The sequence below is a fragment of the Poecilia reticulata genome, chromosome 20, assembly GCF_904066995.2.
Source record: "Poecilia reticulata chromosome 20, P_reticulata-male-v2, whole genome shotgun sequence".
Classification (NCBI taxonomy): domain Eukaryota; kingdom Metazoa; phylum Chordata; class Actinopteri; order Cyprinodontiformes; family Poeciliidae; genus Poecilia; species Poecilia reticulata.
This window is the reverse complement of record NC_088849.1, coordinates 3,662,344-3,685,617: the sequence shown is the minus strand read 5'-3', so window position 1 is coordinate 3,685,617 and position 23,274 is coordinate 3,662,344. Positions and strand designations below refer to the sequence as shown.

The 23,274-nt window shown below is 38.9% G+C and overlaps 1 protein-coding gene across 1 annotated transcript in view; it reads right to left on the bottom strand.

Moving 5' to 3' along the window:
• LOC103482359 (uncharacterized) overlaps positions 1-23,274 on the bottom strand; it is a 62,857-nt gene that overhangs the window by 14,647 nt on the left and 24,936 nt on the right. The window contains exons 17-24 of the mRNA XM_008438486.2: positions 22,753-22,806; positions 21,636-21,689; positions 11,588-11,641; positions 8,414-8,458; positions 8,276-8,329; positions 5,845-5,898; positions 3,901-3,954; positions 2,800-2,871 (exon numbers count right to left, since the gene is read on the bottom strand). Coding sequence (XP_008436708.1) covers positions 2,800-2,871; positions 3,901-3,954; positions 5,845-5,898; positions 8,276-8,329; positions 8,414-8,458; positions 11,588-11,641; positions 21,636-21,689; positions 22,753-22,806 — 441 coding nt within the window. The remainder of the gene's footprint in view (positions 1-2,799; positions 2,872-3,900; positions 3,955-5,844; positions 5,899-8,275; positions 8,330-8,413; positions 8,459-11,587; positions 11,642-21,635; positions 21,690-22,752; positions 22,807-23,274) is intronic.

Genomic DNA, 23,274 nt, shown 5'->3' with positions numbered 1-23,274 from the left:
TTCAGATTACCCACCCTTCTTGGAGTCCTTAGAGGGGGTACTGGAGAGTGCCCCTCCTGGGGACTCCCTTGTTCTACTTTGGGACTTCAACACTTACATGGGCAATGAAAGTGAGACCTGGAGGGGTGTCGTTGGGAGGAACAGCCCCCCCGATCTGAACTCAAGTGGTGTTCTGTTGTTGGACTTCTGTGCTCGTCACGGATTGTCCATCACGTACATCATGTTCAGGTATAAGGGCGTCCATATGTGCACTTGGCACCAGAACACCCTAGGCCTCAGTTTGATGATCGATTTTGTCATCGTTTCATCAGATCTGCGGGCGTATGTCTTGGACACTCGAGTGAAGAGAAGTGCGGAGCTGTTCACTGACCACTACCTGCTGGTGAGTTGGCTCCGGTGGTGGGGGAGGAAGTCGGTCAGACCTGGCAGGCCCAAACGTGTAGTGAGGGTCTGTTGGGAACGTCTGGCGGAGTCCCCTGTGAGACGGAGCTTTAAATCCCGTCTCCGGCAGATCTTCGAACACGTTCCAGGGGAGGTGGGGACATTGAGTCTGAGTGGACCATGTTCTGTGCCTCCATTGCCGAGGCGGCTTATCAGAGCTGTGGCCACAAGGTTGTTGGTGCCTGTCACGGCGGCAACCCTTGAAACCGTTGGTGGACACCTTTGGTGAGGGCTGCTGTCAAGCTGAAGGAGTCCTATCGGGCCTTTTTGGCCTGTGGGACTATGGAAGCAGCTGATGGGTACCGGCGGGTGAAGTGGCATGCGGCTCGGGTGGTTGCTGAGGCAAAAACTCAGGTGTGGGAGGAGTTTGGAGAGGCCATGGAGAAAGACTTCCGTACAATTTCGAGGCGATTCTGGTCCACCATCCGGCGTCTCAGGAGGGGGAAGCAGTGCAGCACCAACACTGTTTATAGTGGGGATGATGTACTGCTGACCTCAACTTGGGACGTTGTGGGCCAGTGGGCGGAATACTTCGAAGACCTCCTCAATCCCACCAACATGCCTTCTGTTGAGAAAGCTGAGCAAGGGGACTCTGGGTTGGGCTCTCCAATCTCTGGGGACCAGGTCGCCGAGGTGGTCAAAATGCTCCTTGGTGGCAAGGCCCTGGGGGTGGATGAAATCCGCCCAGAGTTCCTTAAGGCTCTGGATGTTGTAGGGTTGTGTTGGCTCACACAACTCTGCAATATCGCATGGACATCAGGGGCAGTTCCCCTGGATTGGCAGACTGGGGTGGTGGTCCCCCTGTTCAAAAAGGGGGACCAGAGGGTGTGCTCCAATTACAGAGGGGTCACACTCTTAAGCCTCCCTGGTAAGGTCTATTCAGGGGTCCTGGAGAGGAGGGTCCATCGGATAGCCGAACCTCGGATTCAGGAAGAGCAGTGTGGTTTTCGTCCTGGTCGTGGAACACTGGACCAACTCTACACCCTCAGCAGGGTCCTGGAGGGTGCATGGGAGTTCGCCCAACCAGTCTACATGTGTTTTGTGGACTTGGAGAAGGCATTCGACAGTGTCCCTAGGAGGGCCTTGTGGGGGGTTCTCTGGGAGTATGGGGTATCGGGCCCATAGATGAGGGTTGTGGTGAAGAGAGAGCTGAGCCAAAAGGCGAAGCTCTCGATTTACCGGTCGATCTACGTTCCCACCCTCATCTATGGTCATGAGCTTTGGGCCATGACCAAAAGTATGAGATCACGGATACAAGCGGCCGAAATGGGTTTCCTCCGCAGGGTGGCTGGGCTTTCCCTTAGAGATAGGGTGAGAAGCTCGGTCATCCGGGGGGGACTCAGAGTAGAGCCGCTGCTCCTCCACGTCAAGAGGAGTCAGTTCAGGTGGCTCAGGCATCTGGTAAGGATGCCTCCTGGGCGCCTCCCTGGTGAGGTGTTCCGGGCGCGTCCCACCGAGAGGAGGCCTCGGGGAAGACCCAGGACACACTGGAGAGACTATGTCTCTCGGCTGGCCTGGAAGAAGTGCCTGGGGAGAGGGAAGTCTGGGCCTCCCTTCTGAAGCTGCTGTCCCCGTGACCCGACCCGGATGAAGTGGAAGAAAACGGATGGATGGATGGATGGATGGATGGATGGATGGATGGATGGATGGATGGATGGATGGATGGATGGATGGATGGATGGATGGATGGATGGATGGATGGATGGATGGATGGATGGATGGATGGATGGATGGATGGATGGATGGATGGATGGATGACACACAACCTTTTATGAACTGTGTGATGCTGTGAGAGCTCTGCTGGAGCCAGCTGCACACTGTCCAAAAAGACAAAAACAAACTATCATCTTGTAGCTACTTACTGTTGATTTTTTAATTTGTCGTTTACGCTAGTACTAACCTCCAGCTGTTGACCATGTGACTTGTGTGATGCGACAAAAACATCTATTTTGATACTACAAACCACAAAACCACCTCATCCTAACACAAAAACTTTTATTGAAAAACATGAGTTTTTTTCAAAATTGACATGTTTCCATCAGGCAAATTAATTTTTATAATTTCAATTTTATATTTAATGGAAACGCAGCTAGCGTCTTCTTGTTGAACAGTAACAATACCCAGTGCGAACAGGAGAGAAAACTTAACACCTACTGCCAAAGAAGTGTGAAGGAAATTTTTACACACTTAAAATGAATCATGTCATTATTGCACAAAATCAATAAATATATTATGCTGTAAACATTTTCAGAATACAACATGGGCATTTCCCTGGAGCAAATATTTACTCTAAAAATGGTTGTCATCTGAAGACCTCACTCAGTGTGGATCAAATTGTCTATACGTCTTGGTCCTCACCTTTTGACCTTTCAGGCCTGGCCGCCCTGCAACACCCAGTTGGCCCGGAAAGCCTGGCTCCCCCGCCAAACCCTGAAAAGGTCAAAGGTTATAGATCTTTGGTGAAGCAAATAATTTTTTTTTAAAAGGTTTTTCATTAAATTGATATACATAACAAAACAGCTTTGGAGTGATTTAAATTCATATTAGGTTCTTTATCAAACAGTCATTTCATTCTCAAGCTTTTTTACATGATTTTGGATGCTGTGCAGCTGGAAGGTTTTTGCTCTTCTTTCCTTTTTTTGCTTTCGGACAATTATAGTGCATATCCATGGCAACAAGGTATTGCTTTTGCAACTGAAAGCAACGGGTCAGTACCTAAAAGGCTCAGAAGCAACAGCAACAGTATTCAGTCAGAAGTCTTATCTGATTTGTTGTAAGACTGGCTGCTACCATCTAAAAGGACTCTTTGAAGAAAAAAATTCAATTGAGTTGAAATTGTCAGTCAGGTTACAAAATATTTGCTAGTGTACCTTTAAATTAAATTGCTTAATATAATATAATATAATATAATATAATATAATATAATATAATATAATATAATATAATATAATATAATAACAATTAATACGGTTTTGCTTCTAATGTGGTTATTTTAAGATGCTAACATGAGCTTTATGTTTCTCTTCTTTCCATAATTTTTTAAAACATAAGTGAAGGATCAAAATGAGATTTCCAGCTGGAAGGAGTCTGCAAAAACACTTAGCTTTGGTAATGAACGTTATCATTCAAATAATATTTTTTTTAAAAATACAGTCAGAGAATATGTTTCCAACATGTTAACTTACTGACTCTAACTCAAAAAGTATATTTTTATGCTTTCAAATATTAAAATGTAAAATTAAATACAATCAGATGTCTGTTTCCAATGGATGTTACAGCTGAATAGAAGAAACTGAGTTTGTTGAAAGATGCCTGTTCAGGTTACCACTGGGTGTTATACCTGGATGTCAACACCTTGTTGAAATATTCTTTATTTTCAACAAGATAAAATGAGCCAAAACACATGAACTACATTTAGCAGGTTACTATTCGAAAACCCATAAGCAAATCAACACTCACTTTTAATCCTGGAAGACCAGGGGGGCCGACAACTCCTGGTTCACCACATGAACCCTGTGGGCGGGAAAAAGAGAAAATGTGATGACCTCATCCAGCTCTGAAACAAACTGTAAATCTGCATTTAACCATCTCAGTCACCAGCACACTGGTATCACATCATATAAGTATTTTACTGGGTTTTTCACAGAAGGCTTCCTGGATTAAACTGGAATATTATGTTCAGTTATACTCTCAACTGATTCCATCATCTTCACTGTTTAACTTGCTGTGATGATCACAACAGGTCATTCAGAGGCCACATGGCTTTTCTAAAGAAGAAAATGGCATCAATCTTGGTAGAATTTGAAGACTTACTGGTTTTATATTTTTGTCAAAGCTATAGATTGTGGTGTGTTTCATGCTGGCACTATTACTGCCAGTATGAAACTATTACCCTCCAGAAACAAATGGCAAGAAGATGGAAATAAATATCAGTTGCTAAAGTTTGCTGTGCTTTTTTTCTTGAACAATGACAATATGCAATTCACAGTGACGTGCGGTGAGGTTCATAGCTGGTGAGGCACCGACTGAATTATAATCGGATTTACAAATCTAGACCCCTGCATGTTATTGTTTACATAAGAAAATTTCGCGCATGCGTACAATGTTGGAGGGCAAAAGGACTATTCTTTAACATGTGATGCTTAGCCGCGCTGCAGAATAATTCCGTTATCTCAATCAAACTTAGACATGTAGATATTATTAATTTCGTGCTGTGCTCAACAGCAAAGGGAGAAGCCGTTAAAGTACAACTCAAAACCACGTCTTTCTCGCTCTCTGTATCAGGCACTGTATGGCTAGCTCGCTGTTACCGTCTCTTACTCTGCAGTTGTGTAGTCACAATGTCTGGGTTCATGAGCGCCCCCAGCGATGAGGCACGAGAACTGCCTGCCTCACCTCGTATCTGTTCTCTGCCGTTTCTGATCGCTCCTTAGCACACGAAACACGTTACACACACAGTTGGTGACAATAAAAACACAGTACATTAAATACATAAGCTAAATTATGGAAAATCAGTTCATATATTAAATGTTTTTAACCAATTTAAATGAAAGTTTTTTTCAAAATTGTTGTGTTTCCGTTAAGCAATTTTATGGATTAATTATGGAAAAATAATATAATCATTTATAAAGATATTTTCACCCTGTGGTTTGTACTATAAAATTTTTTGTGTTTTTGTACTATTAAATTTTTTAAATTAAATGTAACCAAACCTGATTTTTTTTTCTTCAAAAAATAGAAAAGGCAAAAATGTTGAATTTTTGCCTTTTCCCATTCAAATGCTTGGAAGCGAAGCAGGTGAGGCTGCAGCGAGCTGAGCCTCACCTGGGATTGTGCAACCTCTCGCTAACTGCACCGGTTGCCATTCTATGAGAGCATGCTCCTCCTGTCTGTACCTGCCTCCCCTGACCGCACGTCACTTGTAATTCAGGTGTTTCCATTATACGAGAAACATAATTAATCCAACATGAATAAGTTTATTCAGACAATAAGGGATGAAAAAACAGGCTGCACCATCATCCTCCTGCTACTTCATAGTGGTCTGCATCGGCCATCCGGTTGTTGGTCATGTGACTCGTAGGATGTGAAAAAGTGCTTCCAGTTGCAGTTTTGCTAAATAAACCAATTTCAATTTGATCAAAAAATCCATCTCATCCTTGCAACAAAACTTTTTATCGACAAATTAAAGTTTTTTTCAAAATTGTCGTGTTTCCGTTAAGCAATTTTATTTTTGAAATGTCAAATTGCACAATTATATGGTCAATGGAAACACAGATAGTGTTGACAAAAATCTGCTACCGCCTGAGTTGGATGAAGATCACTATAAAAACCTTAGTGTTGGGTGTGAACGGGAATGTTGAATGGCTATGTTATATAACTGCTTATACTGCTCAATACACTGACCTTGGGACCAGCTCTGCCGATTTCTCCGGGGGGTCCCTGGGGTCCCTGGACTCCCTGGAAAGACAGACAGAAAGGAGACACAGGGCTGGTTTTCAACCAACAAACTACACAAAACTCACATCATCTGTGGTTGTCACACATTATTTAAATAAAATAAGAAAAACATAAAAAAATATATATGATAAAACAAAGAGGCAACACTATCAAATACAGTTGGCAAATTGAGCAAAACAGTCTGCTGCATCAAGAGCCTGGCTTTGTTATTGTTTGTATGTCTTCCAATTATAACATAAATAGACTCATACATCTGGGTTTTATCTGGGTTTTAAATGCAAATGCATTTATAAGCCTCACACATTTCTGCATTTTGTCACATTAAAGCTACACACTTCATTGTATTTTACTGGGATTCATGTGACTGGTGAAAACAAAGGGGAAGATAATTGTGAAGTGGAAGGAATACAAATAAAAATCTGACGTGTGTCGTGCATTTGGCTTGGCTTGTGGGGGGAGAGGTTATGGTTTTTCTCTTGACAATGGCTTTCTTCTTGCCACTCTTGTCCAAATTCTTTATTTACCATATGTATCATGAAAAATCCCAATAAAATACAACAAAAGTTGGTGGTTGCAACGTGGCAAAAATATGAAACGGTTTAAGTGAAGTGAATACTCTCACAAGGCACTCTGTTTGTAACCTACAGTGGCTGATGCAGAGCTGTCCAGCAGGCTGTGCAGGCTCTCAGGAGGGTGTGAGAGACAAATGCAGTCACTTGTTACTGAAAGACACATTTGTGTGCTGACTGATTCAGGCTGATTTCTTAAACCAGGAAGCTCTTCATTGTCGCCCTGTTGATCCGCTGAGTCCACCTCGGTCATGCTGGGTCAGATTGCATCCTTACATTTTATGATACGGTAATTTGTAATACTTAGGTCTGAACACCAGAGGGCAGCACACATTAAAAAACAAAAACAGAAACGGTTCTGATTTCTCCGAGCTCTCCAAGAATCAGTGTGTGACTGAGTTTAGATTCTCCCCACACTAATTCACTGCTGCATTAATCAGACCGATGTCTGGATACCCACTGTGGACAACAACAGTGGGTATCCACGGTACCCACTGACAGTAAATGTATCCTGTCATACATTCGCTCTCAGAAGTCTTCACACCCATGTTATATTGCTGGGTTGTTATTGGTTTTAAAAAAAAATCATTTTCCAAATGTTACATAAATTCTGTATAATTACAGTGAAAAATAAACTAATTTATCTAATAAAGTTGGAAATAATCGGTATAAATATGCACCCTTGAACTAATTCTTTGTCGAGTTATCGTTTACACCTACGATCAATTAGAACAAACTGTTTCTCAACAGCACGTTCACCTTTGTTTTTTCAAATAAGGAGCTGCAAAGGCTCTTATTTGGGCGGACTTGTCATGTTAGCAACAGTTCTTTACTAGCAGCAGCTCGGTGCTTTTATTCCTGTTCAGTTAAGTTCAGAAAGTGAATGTTTTCAGTGCTGCTATGAGAAGATGTTTGCCAACTTGGGGAGATAAAAAAAAAAAAAAGAAAAACATGTATTGCTTATATTGAATAATCAGTATAAAAACCCAACACGCCACATAGTTGATTTTGGATTTTGGCCCAAACTTGATGAAAAGACAACAGTAGTAACAATAGCCAGGAAAACTGGCTGCAAAGAGGTCTACATCAACCCTTCAGGAACTGCAGGAATTTTCCTGCTGCTTGTGTTTCACATGTTATACCGGACTCATAGAATTCTCTCCACATGTTTGAACTAAAGAAGAGGGTTGCAAAACAGAATTATTTTATTCCAAAAACCAAAAAACATTCAGATGTGGCTATAATCTCACAGGAGAATGCGTTCAAATTGGAACCTTTGGACTGTCTGTTGTTTTTTCAAATGGAACTGAAGATGGTATTAAGACAGAGGAATTTTCGAGGAGTTCCAACAATCCAGGACTAGATCTAGTCGATAATCAGAGATTCATCTCTCTGTCTTGAGAAATGTTACAGAGGAAGACTAAATGTTGTCCTACTGGCCAAAGTATTGACAACAGTACCAATAAATGTGTCACAAGTAATTTTATTTATATATATATATATATATATATATATATATATATATATATATATATTTTTTTTTTTTTTATTGAAGGCATTCTTTATCTGGAGTTCCAAAAAACAAGACTAGAACAGTATCTTAGAGGGCGGAAAGGTGACCGATTATCCAAAAGTGTTTACAACTGTAAACACTTAGCAAGGACCAAACCCATCCTCCTCTACCTGCTTTAATGCTCACTTTTAGTTATGTTACATTTCTAATACATACAAATTGGGGAAAAAAGTATTTATCTGTTCTTACTAATTGAGTCCTGACAAAACATTTTGAAACTTGAAAGAGTACTAACCAGGTTTCCTTTCAGACCAGGTGGCCCCTGAAGCCCAGCTAAGCCTTGTTCCCCCTAACAGTGGATTCAGAAGCAAAGGGAATGTGTTACGGATGTTAAACCAACAAGAACACCAACACAAGTTAGTTCAGACATTACCGGAGATCCCTGTGGGCCAGTTTCACCAGGAGGTCCGATGGGACCCTGTGGATGACAGAAGAACAGAAAGTTGAGATGAAATTTATGTCCCGTTCAGCCAAGTTAAAGAAGGGTTTTGATAAATATTGCTTTATATTTACGGATGGAAAGCATTACATGTAGCTTTTTACAGTATTTGGAAAAAAGATTATAGAATAAGAATTTCTCCACAGCCTCCATCATGCTAATATTTTCTGTTATTCTGAAAGAGTTAGAATATTTCATCAGATTCTTTCTTAAAGTACATCTTCACAACCCAAAGCAGCAACAGTAACTTTATATTTTTGCTATCTTGGAGTTTTACAATTTGAAAAACAATCTTTGAAACACTGGAGTTGTGTTGGAACAAATCTGTTTATGGCAGTATGAATAGGAGGTGTTAGCTTGCATTTTCTTGCTTGGCCAGGCATTTTTTTTATAGGTAAAGGTGATGATTTTGAGCGTGCTGAAAAAACAGAAATCTTAAAGCAAATCTAAAGCCAAAGCCCCAAGGCCTGCCTGCTGAATGACACAAAGAGCTAAGGATTCAAACTTGAAAACATGCTTTAGTGCCAAGTTTTAACATGTTCTTTAACATATTTTCATTACTTGAATATAGCGCGAAAGATGATCCTCAGCAGTGTGTTTGGATAAGTCCGGAATCAACAGGTTTTTGCATGGCAAGATGAGTTCAATCAAAAATTCTGGAACGACTGCCGTTAAAACAACATCATCTGTGCTCTATCATTTTTAGTATGTCTGTGATTATCATGTTTACTACCACCTTATTACTACTGTTACTGACCCACACAGATAGATGAAAGAACCATTACACAATGATGTAATATTTTACATCCGTTTTATTTTAGTACAAAGACACTGAAATAAAAGACACTTGAGTAAAATCTATAACATTTAATAAAATGTACTTTCTCACATTTCTTTAATTTAGTTAATAACATAATTTCAGACATCTTGGTTCTCCTCCTAGGTTAAAAAGGAGCATAATTAACCTGGTTTGTCATTTACATTTTCCTAACAACTAAAGGGTAAATTGTAAAAAAAAACTACCTCAGAGTTTAGGAGCACATCTTGGTAATAAATATGAATCAAGCATTAGCACTGGCGCTAAACAAACTAATGCTGAATACAATCTTAGCATTGCCTGCATAGGAATTCTTTCCCTGATACTTAGCAACTTCTCAGTTCCCCTTGACAACACTTAAAAAAAAGACTAAATGGTTACTGTTGGAGACTGATGTGAAACCATATCTCATTGATTTATTTTATTTTCAGCTTCTCGTCATCTACTTTTAGCTCTCCATTGTGACTGTAGTCATGTTCAACCAGTATCTTTCAGCTCTGTCATTAGGTCTGTGTATGGATGAGAATACATGATCTATGTGAAGCTCAACCTGCCCATCAAAACCAAATCATACTTCCACCCTGAGGAGAGCAGACGGCAAGCAGGATACAGAGAAATTATTAGACTAAATTAACCAAGAGCAAGGAGGAGTTGAGCTTTTCTTTCTGATGGTTACAACTTTAACAGCCAGTAAGTCCAGTTTCTAACCAAATTCCAGGAGTTCTGTTTTCTTTTTTAACACAGTAATGTCATTAGAACATATGTCATTATTGAGCGTATCCTTAAGCAGTGTGTAGCTACTGTTAGCACGAGACTTTGAGAAGTAAAGGCAAACTGTTATTTAGAGCCTTCAAGGCAAGTGCTTCAAGCTAGGTGCATGCTACTAGCTTAGTGTTTCCAGAGCGCTAATTAGCCGCATCCCCAAGTGCGCAGATAAGGAAGACTCTAGTCTAGATGTTAGCTTCTGTGGTAGTGCCACAGTTAGCATCTGCTTGACAGCTTCCTTTTGTCTCTAAACTAAAGGACTCTTTCACATTATTCTAAAGTCTGGATCACATTTGATGATCTATAGTTCAACATCTAAAACGCTTAGTTTGAAATATAATAAAATCTCAGTTGCAACAACAACTAAGAGATTAATTTTCACAACGTTATTGGCAGTAGGGACCACTTTAGAGATAGGAATTTAAAAAATTTAAAAATAAATTGAATTGACTAGTAAATGTACAGTGGTTGCAGACATTTTAAAACCTAGTTTATGATTTAAAAAACGCAATCTATATGAAAACATATAAAACATAAAAAATTGCAAAAATCTTGCTATGAATCCTGAGCTAGAATATATTGCTATATTCAAATTTCATATAGAATTATAACTCCTGTAAATAGTCTCTAGCTTTTTTGTTGTTTAAACAGACATATTATGCATGGGTCTTCTTTTACAAACAGGGTTTGCGTGTCTGTGAGTAGAACAGTAAATCTTCAACTCGATGGAATGAACTTGGAAACAGTTTTATGATGATTGTGTTACAAGACAATAAGACAATATATAGTACAGTAAAACTGTATGGAACCATAAAACTAACTCCATTCAGAGTTGAAGATTCCTGTGAGTCTGAATAGGGAGGGGGAGTTTGGCTTTTCGTTCCAGCGGGGAATCTGCTCAGCGTGCAATACTGCAAACAGCATGGATGTACAGAGGAGTGTGTGCTTCCATCAGTGTGTAAATGTGGTGTAAATGTGGTGGATCATTCTATAAAATAGAATGATCAAGCAATGCAAAAATACATGTTAGGGAATATCTGGATTTCACTAATCAAAAGGGGACAATGAGCGAAAGAGAAAAATAAGAACTTTTTGTTACTTTGTGTATGCATTTGAATGTGCAGTCATAACTGTTTTCTATAAATTGAGAGTGTGGTTGTGGTTGCGGGGTGTGACTGTGATGAGTTTTCCACTCAGATATTAAAATGTGGACATTTAGAGTCTCTGTATGTACGTTAGTTTCAAAGGATAGAGTTTTAGCTTGAGGATTTAAAACAGTTAATGTTCTAGGGCTTCTTCTCGTATAGCTGTATAATATATTTGACTGTTCACCAATCAGCTAACATTTTGTACCACCAAAACAAGTCCGACTTCAGTATAAAGCATCTCTGGAATGTTTCCTGTGGGATTAAGCTTGTCTGGGGTTGAGCTCCAATGGTTCTATGAGGTTGGAACCAGATAAGGACCTTGTGATAAAAACCATGGCCATACATGTACTCACAAACGTAATATTTATGTCAACTCACCGGGGCACCTTTAGGTCCAACATCACCAGCTGGTCCAACATTACCCGTCTCCCCCTGAGGAGACAAGAACCATGGCAGTGCATTCCACATCAAAAACAATGGTGGTATTAGATTCACTGGACATTTTTTGTTTGTTCGTTGTTTTAATGTCCTATTAAAATCGTCCAACGTCTTACATCTGGTAGGCAACAATCCTCTATCCATTTGCTCTCTGTAGCAGAAACTTATTTGTTTATTTAGAATATAATATGCACAGAGATAATCATAGGAATGTAAATATTCCAGAATTACCCAAAGGGCTACTATACATCTGTGTTTCTCAGCAGGTTGAATTGATAAAACAATAAAAGAAAAACAGGAAACTGTCAAACACACAAGGCAAGGCAGGTGCATTTTCACAACACCATTCAAAAATGGATTGAAAACAAAAGAGGAAGCAGAAGAAAGAATGTTAAAATCTAACATACAAAATTTAAAAAAAATAAAATTTGACATTTGTGGGAAAGCAGCAGTCTCTCCTTATTTAAAAGAACCAACAACTTATGCATATCTCAGCTTTTCAGGTAGTTTGTTCCAGAGCCCAGGTAGCCTAGAAGCTAAATGCTACATTCCCCTGGTTGGTTGTGGGAATGCAGAGTGAAGAGCAGCTAGCATGCTCCAGACCTGAAATGTAGTTAGGTCCAAGTCCATCCAGAGCCCTATAAGATGTCAACAAAATTTTAAAAAGCCAGTGCAATGATTTAAAGACCGCTGTGACTTTGCATGAGCTATTTGACTGATTTTTTTATTTTTAACAGACTAATATAAAGACACCATTTTAATGGCCTGCTGACTTTATTTTCTTTTTGTGCTGATGAGATTAATCAATCCAATTGGAAATTCATTAGTCTAGATGTGTTTTTGCATGTTGCTGCTCTTTGACATCTGTTTATCCAGATAAGTAGAATGCAGGTCCAGTAGAACCAAGACAGGAGACACTGATTTACTGCTATGCACCAACCTCCTTATTTTTCCCTTTCAGTACTGAAAGCATCAGAAGAGAAACCCTAAACTTCTTTTGATTCCACACTGGCACATAACATAAATGAAAGTGCTGCTGTTACTCATAGTGTGGTCTTGTTTTATGTTACTGTGACACTTTAAGAAGTTTGACAGAGGAAGTTAATAACATCCTTTCCCTCCTTACCACAAAAAGTACTTTAGGGTAAACTGTTCTGATATTTTCAAAAGATTTATTCAACTGATGCTGTTTTTATTTTTATTGGTGAGGTGGGGATATTAATTTTCCTTCTTATGCCTAACAATTGGCAAGCTAACACAAGCCTTGTAGCTGAGAAATCTAGTGAGAGGCATTAGTGGCAAACAGTAAAAGGAGGTGGTGCCATGTTGTGCCGTTGGACTTTTTCTGGCAAAATGTCCAGATAATCAACCATGTCCAGATAAAAGTTATACAATCCTTATATCCTTGTTAAGTGAAACACCTATGTAAATGTAGGACTATAAGTCCAGAAATGCTATGTTGGGCAATACAATATACATATACAAAAATTCAGTAGGGCACTTTTTTCCAGACAAAAAAGGGCAGGTGCTCACCTTCAAGCAGGTCTTATCACCAACCTGCTTGAAGGTTAACCTCTGTTGCAGTCTTGAGCCTTTTCTGACCTTTAATAGAATTATCTGGTGTTTAGTTCCATCCATGCTGTCCTTCTCTTACTGATAAGTGTCCCCAGAGAAATATGCTGGCATAGCTAATGTTTCACAGGGATGAAATTTCGTTTTGGGGAAGATGTACAGTCAAGTCCTTATTGGACGCAGGGGAGTAAATTGTAATTTCATCTTCAGTGGCTTTCATCTAGCAACTATTTCATTTGATGAAAATCATTAATCATATCATATCATATCCTCCCATTTCACAGTTTTGCACTTCTTAGTCTGTCACATGTAATCTGAATTCAGCACTTAAGGCTCCAACATACCTGGGTGTACTTCAGTCTGTGGAGGTCCTCAACACAGACTCAACTTGGCCTCAAAGTCGAAGTCCATGCAAAGAACATTTTTTATGACCATGTACACACACTATGACCATGTACACACACTCTGTGTAAACTGCTCAGCACAGTGTTCACATCAAATTGTTTTGCATGTGACACCGTGCTGATAAAGCTCATAGTCAGCACAACCAGTCGCAAGAACATTCAATGTAACTGCCACTCTGTCCCGTGCCGTATGGCGGCTGCCATTTAGACGCCTAACTAGCTCACCAAACTTGCGAGTATCCACTAGGATTGTGGGAAATAAAGGAATATGTCACGAGAAATGCAGACAATTGGTACACTTGACAATGAAATTCCAACTGTGTGCAGAAAGTGCTTGTGCAGTCTGCATGGCTCACAGGGTTCGTACAGTACGCCTGAGAATGCAGGAGCCTTTGGAGTTTGATTGGTGGAATATAGCAAAATATGGAACTGGTTAAAAGGTACAAAGACTTCCAACATTGTGTAATGTTCTTTTGTACACCTTCTTGAACATTAACACAAACTAGGTGAGCAAGCAGCAAGCAATGTTCACGGTGAGCAGAAGAGGCATGAAAAAGGACTATCTGACATTTGCACGCTGCATTTTCCTTCTGGAAAGGAGGTGTGCTTCCATCAATGTGTGCTACACACCCGGAACGTGGAATCTACTGTCTGAATATTGGTTCAGACATTGGTTTTGGTATCAATCAAAACCACATGCCTGTACTGAAAATCTGAGGGACTTTCTGGGTTTTTTACACTGTTGGTTATGACATGAGTTCATATCTGGCAGCAGTTTTTACTGATGCATGGGCACAGCTTGTGTGGTGAGTCCTGTGGTGAGAGCTCTTGCACCAAGTGAGTGGACAGGCAGGCGGCTTGTAAAAACAAAAAAACTAAAGACCACAAACAAACATATCCAAATAATCCCTCAGCAATCTGTCAGACCCCAGAAGCTGCTCAAAGCAAGTTATACTGCTCAGTTATATGTGCTGACTGTTACGATGCAAGAGGTATTTGAAATGGTCCCAGAGTAAACCACAGCATTTCACTGGTACTAGCAATGACCATGTAAAACAAGCTGTAAAATGTATTCTGGGACAACAGGCTTGGAATTCATTTGTAGATCACATGCCCTCTGGATTCCTTCAATGATCTTGCAACTAGATTGTCATTCTGTTAGGTTACCACTGAGTTCTAATTTACTATGTCTCAAGGGTAAATACTGGTTTGTTCTCATTTGATTAAACTGTCATTATCAGTTCTATTCATTTCAAACTAAAAAGCCAAACAGAAAACGTAAGGCCACATTCCCCCTACCGGGATGTCAGAAACAGTTATCCATGAAAATAAGGGAATGATCTGCACATACTGAGTCATACTGAGTCCTACGTTGTAGGAGGTACAAGCTTCAATAGTTGAGATAGGAGAGACTCTGCAAACTACATCTGTTGCCCAGGTTCTTCACAAGTCAAATCTTTATGGGAGAGAAGCAATGACAAAACCTTTGTTGAAGAAAACTCAGATAAAGGCTGATCTACAATTTGCTAAAAGACATGTGGAAGACATGTCTTTTAGCATGTCTTCCACCAAAGAACTTTTAAGTAGAAAAAGGTTCCTTGGCCTAATGAAACCAAAAATGGAGTTATGTGGTCCTTGGACAAGATGCTATATTAGGCAGACACTGAACAAACTACAAGCACACCGTCCAGATCTGTGAAGGCTTGTAAAAGTTAAAGGTAAAGTGAATTAAGAGAAATCCAGGGAAATCCTTGAGGATGGTTATTTCCATCTGGCAGAGATGCGGATTCAGAGAACATTTATTTTCCACCAAGACAATGACCTGAAGCATCCAGTTAAAGATACATGGGGGCAGGAGGGAAATATTTGTGCAATTACTTTAAGTTAAATACTTCTATTTAATTGTGACATTAAAGAAGTTTTTTGGGAAGGGAAATGTTGCAAAAGCAATACAAAGTGTAAAATATCCAAGGGTTTGAGTATATTTTGTAGGCACTGTGGTAAAAAATGGTAAAAAATAAAAAGCGCTCCTGCAACATATCTAAGTCACAGCCATGAGATCCTCCTCAGTGATTCCTAAGCTTTATCTCACCATAGTGTTGTGGTTATGCCCTGTGGTCACATACAAACTATATGTGCCCAGAAAAGCCGCTTAATGGAAGCCAGGAATAAGTCTTATCAGATTCCACAACCAGTTCAACTGGATCCCGCAGACATTAAAGAACAGCAGCTCACCCCCATCACACAACATCATTCCAAGAAAACATCTTCTCCCTTCAAACACAGGTCGGTTTGTTCCCTTAGTCATTCATAATTGTCCCCAGCTGTTTATCTACAAATTGATCTTGGAAGGAAAAGTCACAGCAAAGCTTTACACGTGCTTATCACAGATGTAAAGCAAAGTTTATTATCGCTATTATTAAGAATTTATATTGCAGACCAACAGCATGATTTTGAAGTGAATGACTTTTAAAAATGTTTACAAAATTGTAGTACAAATCTGAAAAAGTCTAGCTTGCATTTGTATTCAGCAATCTCTACCATGAAACATGGTCTTAAAAGGACCGTGTTATCAGGAAATTTATTTTGTGGGCACTGGGACGCTTGTCAGAGGTGCTGGGAAGACGGACGGAGATAAATACAATTCAATCCTGGAAGAAAATCTATTGGGGATTCCAAAAGGCTTCAGAATTGTTCTGAGGTTTACCTTCTAGCACAGGGGTCTCCAACTCTAGTACTCTAGGACCGATATCCTGCAACTATTAGATGTGTCTCTGCTTCCACACACCTGAGTGAAATAATCAGGGCATTAGCAAGAATATGGAGAACATAGCTGAATACTAAGGATGTAATTAAGCCATTTGATTCAAGACTGTTTGACCAGGAGCACATCTAAATATTGTAGGACACTTCACCCTCGAGGACTGGAGTTAAATACCCTGTTCTACTAGAACAACCAGCCAAAACCACAAAGGAAGAAATTACGTCAAGAAAGTTAAAGTTTACTTTTCACCATTGTACTACAGTGGCTTTTCACCATTGTAGTACAGTGGTGAAAAGCAGCTGAAAGTGAAACAAATATTGCAAATTTGGTGCCAATCAAACATAGGACAATTAGGGTAGAAAAGACCATTAGTTTTAACATTTGTGTTGTAGTTATAATGTGTTGTTTTGAATTATCTTCATGTGTTTGTCATAGTTGTTTCTTAGTGTTACTGCTCATTTCTTGTAGGCTAGCCTTTGTGTATATATATTCACTTAATTGTTTGGTCTGTTTTATGTTAGCCATGTTTGTCTTGGTTGCCATCATTTCCTTTTTCCAGAATTTTGAAAAATTAGCTTTTCCATGGATTTTTGTAAATTATTTTGTGCTAAATTTGAACAATTTTGTTATTTCTGTACCTTTGTCCTTGGGCATTACCATTTGTTTGCCTTACCGACAGTTGGGATGAAAATAAACCCACACTACCATTTAAAAATCATGTCATGCACCACTTTCTGTTGTTCTACCACATAAAATCTTAAGAAAGTGCTTGTGGTTCTTATGTGACAAACTGTGGAAAGGGTCATAGGGTATTTTGCACTTTTGCAAGGCCTTGTTTTATTGGAAGCAAGTTAGCAACAATAAAGCACAAGTAGTGGGAATTGTAATTCGACACACTACTTTGTGTTCCTTGGGTTGACCTGTATTCTGCATTGATTGTTGTGTCCAACTTGTCTTGTCAGGCTAATGCTGTGTTCAAGCTTCATTTACGGTAAGAAGCCATTTACAGGCCTCGACTGTGACATCCTAGACCTTGTAGCGAATTAATTACTGCCTTGCTTGATCCTTGCTTTGAAACAATGTTCCAGACACAAAATACATTCAATTGTGGTTCCCGGTGTTTTTTTTAGAAGCCTGTATTTTTTTATTGACATTTGTTTTTAGAACAACATCGCTCCCAGATGTGACGATGTTCCAGTTTTTAAGAGGACGTAATCGTGGACGGGGATTAGTCTGCCTTCACACAAGGACAGCATCACACCAATTTCTCTGGACTTGTCTATTTTCTCCTGTTCTAGACAGATTTATGTCCTGTTGTCATTTATTGGGCGGTGGTGGGCGTCTCGGCTGTGTAATTGTGAGGTCTGCCACTCGCAAGGGCTTTATATGTGCGTAGTGCGGTGAGACACTTCAAAAGAAAACAGACTCTAATTCAGTTGTTTCCCTCTAACAAACATACTGAATGCTGCATTTAACATTACAGAAGAAGCTCTGTGTCTGTGCAGAAGGCTTAAACAGAGACAGAGAATACATACAGACATACAGAGATTGGTTCACGTCAGTAATGTCAAAAAAAAAAGCCATTGTTGAATAAATTGTGAGTTTTGTCTGACTGATCAATACAAAACCTCCTTTTCTGGTGAAGGAATAGTTTTTTGGTTAGTCAGAAATTGGATTCATGCTTCCATAACACTTATTTGAAATTTTGATTTAAATGCTGCATCTGAAATCAAGACCAAAAGGATTAGACAGGAAGATCAGTGACCAGCACCCCTCCTGACCTCATGAGAGATGAGGGTGTACAGAAAATGGATGGATGGATGAGGAAGATCAGTGGTGATTATGGTGTGAAGCCAAACCCCAAACACAACGTATAGATCTCCTTTTTGCTTCTTCCAGATGCTACAATTTGGTGGTCTAAGAGCAGCTTAGAGTTAAGCTGAGTTTTATTTTTAGGTGGCCTCTGAAGTCTCTCGCAAATTGCAAACACAGAGGTTAAAGACAACCCAACATTGACTTTCACTTGCTTCGTTTTGATTTCCATCGTTTGTCTGCACAAGTTGGTAATTTTGTTGATAGTAGGTCATCATTCAGGGGTTCAAAAGCAAGTTTCTCATTTTAATCACTGAAACCACTTACTGTTCTCGCAGATGACAATTATACATTTCCTGATTATAGGGAAGAAATGCGAAACGGTATCTTTGTCACATCAAACTTCACACCTCCCCAGTTGAGCTTCTCCTAATCACAATTGTAAACTCTGATAATAACAGACCTAATCCTTCATCAAAGGTATGTTTTAATCTTCACTGCCACGTCACTCTCTTGTTTGCTGGAAATTTGCCTTATTGTGTGGATGCTAAAATGGACCAGCACAGTGATTAGAGGCCACAGTGACAGCCTGAAGCCTATCACAGTTTATCTAACTGTAGGCCTCATTAACATGCAATGGAGCTGTCACGGATGACAGAGAAGAAATCTTTTACGGAAGGCCGGCGATGTTTCCCCGGGCGACCACACCGTGTGCTAATTTGGTTCACATGTGGATCTTTATTTTGATTTCTTATTATCACTGGCTGCTCACTCCCTGCAGGCTCTGTGAGAATTGTACTTCTGCACTGCAGCATAAGCAGGACTGTAGACGTCTCTTACTTTAACAAATATTTAACTCTATGCTAACTGGGGAGTGTAGAAAAACTTCCTTGGGTCATTAGAATACCCAGATTCCCAGAAAAAAACAGCCTACTGAGGATATGAGCTGTTTGCTCTGCTGGCTGGAGAGACGTGTGAACACAATCCGACTTGTTTAGCCGCTGATTGGGGAAAGCAGGAGAAGCCATTTCCATTATAAATGTGCACCAAACTTTGCCTATGTTCTGCTAATGTCGAGAAAAAACACAATTTTTCTCAACAATTTCTTATTCAATGTTCAATGGGAACATTGAATAAGAAATTGTTAAAATCATATAAGTCATTAAAAACCTGCTGCGCCATCTTCCTCCCACCACTTCCTGTCATCTTTGTCTTTTCCACCAGCATTAACAACCAGTTGTTAACACAACAATGTAACTATTATAATGTCAAATTATATAGTTTCAGTTTTTCAATTGTGCTTACATATTTGCACTAGAAACTAAGCCAAAAATACTTGGTAGGATTTTGTGTTTTTACAGTGTGGGACATTTTAATGCAACTTTGTGTTGTTTGTTTCAAAAAATTAAATACCAAGTATGGCTTCTTTGTTGTTGTTGTTTTCTAACACACAGTTAGCAGCAGTTAGTTGTCATTCTATATTAACTTCACTTCATAGAAACATACACACACAAACGCAGCTGTTGGAGCAGAACACTTCCAGATTCTTGGGGAAAACAGTTTATCATGATAACAGGAAGGATCTAAAATTACTAAGACAAAGTTGAATTCAGAGAGGACTGTAAATAGCATCACACACTTGCTTGTTGGTGGGCGTGCTCACATGCTTGCAGATGTGTGCTTGTGCTCTCTCATTTAGCTCGGGCGAAGTTACCACAGGAGGACTTCTCATGTAACCTATAGTTCAGTCTTGCTCTGATCATGTGGTATTAATGAGTGACAAGCTCGTTGTTTTACGTGATGACACTGGTGTTTTGTGCTTTCATAGTTTTTCTTATAGAATAATATTGTTAACTTGTAAGTGTTTCACTACTAGTATTGCTAAATTTCCTTTCCCCCAGAACCCAAAGTACAAAACTATGATAATTAGCAGGATAAACTATTTTTGCAGAAGCTACAGCCATATATTTGTTTTCTTCTCTCTTCTGACGTCAACATAAAAGACTACATTTCTACACTTAAAACAATTTTCTAAAGTGGATTTTCAATTGAAGCAGGAGATGATAACTAAAGGAAGACCAAAACCGGAGATTAAAGTTTTACTTCGAGACAGTTTGATGATTCTCAAATGGAGTAGAAAAGACATGTAGGGGACAAACTTGGCTTTGGATGAACGGATATTTTTGTGCAGAATTACGGGTGCATGGATTTCATGGATAAGTAAAGTTAAGACAGCAATAAGATGTTTTTGTTTAGGTTTTTAATGAAATGTACGTTTTGTGGGCTGCAGTTTGTATGTCTAAATAATTCAGTAAAGTAGAAGCGGTAGCTAATCTACCACAGCAATTATTTATTAATAAAACATTAAGCCTAAAACGTACTACAACAACATACTGAATATTCTGTTCTGTGTGCAAAATTCTTGAATGTTTTTTTGGTGTTAAATCCTAAAACAAGAAGTGGCATTGTTGTCAGTTGCTATGGCAACGAGTCTGCCTGTAGTTTGGCGGTACAGAGCGAAGAAGTGCTTTCTCGCTCTTTCCCTTTGCTGTGGATCATAGCACCAAATTAATACCTACATTTCTAAGTTTCACTGAGTTAACGCGGCTATGGATGACATGTCAGCCATCAGTCTTTTTGCCCCCCAGTGTTGTTTGCATGCGCGAAATTTCCATACGTCCAACAACATGCATGGTGTCTATATAAGTCGTTAGTCAGTGCCTCACCAGCAAAGAACCTCACAGCACGTCACTGATATATATATATATATATATATATATATATATATATATATATATATATATATATATATATATATATATATATAAACATGTATCCAATATAGTCTGCGATTTTGAGTTGTAAGCAAAGTTTACTATGTGAGTATTTTGAGATGTTAAATTAGGTTGATCATATTGTAAGAAGTCTGTGTGATTTTATTTTCTTTTTTTTATGGAAGCGTGCCTGCTTCAGTTGTTTATGCACTCAGGAAAAAAAAAGAGATTTATTTGATTCCTGCTATTAAAGTAGCTGTCACTGTAAGATCTTTACCCAAAATGTACCATTCTGTATAACTCCAAATTAATTTAACAATACTCTTCTTCTATTAGAGTATTCGGGAAATAAAAAAATTAAAAAAAACATTCATAACTTTGTGTCCGGGTTCCCCATTTTACCAGGCTACATTTGCATGCATAATATTATAAACTACAACATGCAGCATGTCTATACGTTCACATATCTGTTATATTTATCTGTGCATCTCGCACTTCTTCTGAATTAATTGTTTTTAATAGGGGACATATGTTATATAATTGTCTGACTAAATTTTTGTTTTCTTGTGAAAAGAATTGCAAGCCAAAATAATCCAAGTCACTAGAATAAACATGGTACACTCTATATTGTGTCCAATCTAGACAAACGTTTCTGTACTGACCTTCTGTCCTGTTAGCCCTGCCGCTCCATCCAGGCCTGGTGGTCCTGGTTCCCCCTGGTTGGAGACAAAAACGCTATTAGATACCCCCAGCTTTGTGAAACTAGGCTAGACATATGGAGGGCTAAAAGTGACAAAATTGAAAAAAAACCCATCAATAAATCAATGATTAAATGTACCATGATATAAATATATTTAATCAAATGTTTAAATCATTTACATAATAGGCAAATAAATTATTAAATGTACTATTAAATGATTAAAATCCAAAAATGTAATAACATATGTAGATAAATAATTAAAAATGTATTTACTTATTTTATGGTTCTTGTTTCTGCAGCATCACCATAAAATAATTTTATCTCTCGACTTCAGGCATTAAAGTCGAGGGGCGGGGCTACAACACTGATGGACTCCACTTAGCCTGATTTTTTCAGAGCTATGGATGTAATGCAAGATTACATCCATCTTACATTATCTGTCAACACTATATAAGATTTTCATAAGATTCCCCATGACTTTATAATGGAGTCTGAATGACTTTTATGTTGTTTGCTAATTGTAAGTTCATGAAAGTCCTTCATTACAAGGTAGTGGAGCTCAACCCCGCCCATGAACTTTTGATTTTAATATATGAAATTATTTCATGCTGATGCTGCAAAAACAGAAACAAGAACCATGAAATAATTAAACACCTATCTAATTAAGTATCTGCATTGGTTATTTTAAGTTTGATTTAATGACCTTCAATAAATAAATTCCCTAATAAATATTTTTAAGACATTTAATTGATCTTTTATTTATTTCATGGTTCATTATTACAACTATTGATTTAATGAAGCATTTATTTTATTTTTGTTCATTTTAACTCTGCATACTGTCCTGGTAATTTAGACTTTAACATCAGGGGAGTTTGCCTCTCCAGTGTTCTTCTACTGCATTAAACACATTTATTCAAAATAGTTTAATATTTATGCAAGTTTGTATCTTAAAAGTGCTTCTGCTTCATTTCAGCTTCTTTGTCAGATCAACTTAGCCATACCAATTAACGCTGCTTTTTTGCAGAAAATGCAATTTTGTTCAGTTCAGCTTCCATTTTTTAATAATTATTTAATCTCACCTTAAGACCAGTTTCTCCTACAGGTCCTGCCTCACCTCTCTCTCCAGGAAGTCCCTGGACAAAAGGAATAAAAAAATAAATACAGAAACTAACAGACTTTTATGGTGAAGTAGCTGTATGAAATGTATCTTGCAATTAGCCAAGTCTTACAGTTTCGAAATGCTGTCAGGTTTGTCTCTTTTAATATTGCATAAAAATCAGCAGCTTTAAGAAGACGAGCTACAACATGTTTTTAAAGCAGCAAACATTATATGTCCTCAAATGCCATCATCAAAATCATTGACATCTAATATGCTAATGAATACTCTAGTTCAGTGGTTCTTAACCTGGGTTCGGTCGAACCCCAGGGGTTCGGTGAGTCGGTCTCAGGGGTTCGGTGGAGCCTCTGCCGCGGAGGTAAAGACACACTTGTGTAAAGTCGTGATGACGCCCCGCTTTGACATCACTTGCTGCAGAGGATCACGTTACATTGCTTAGCCAATCAGAGCTGCGGAGGAGAACTGATTGAAGGAGCTCCACTCT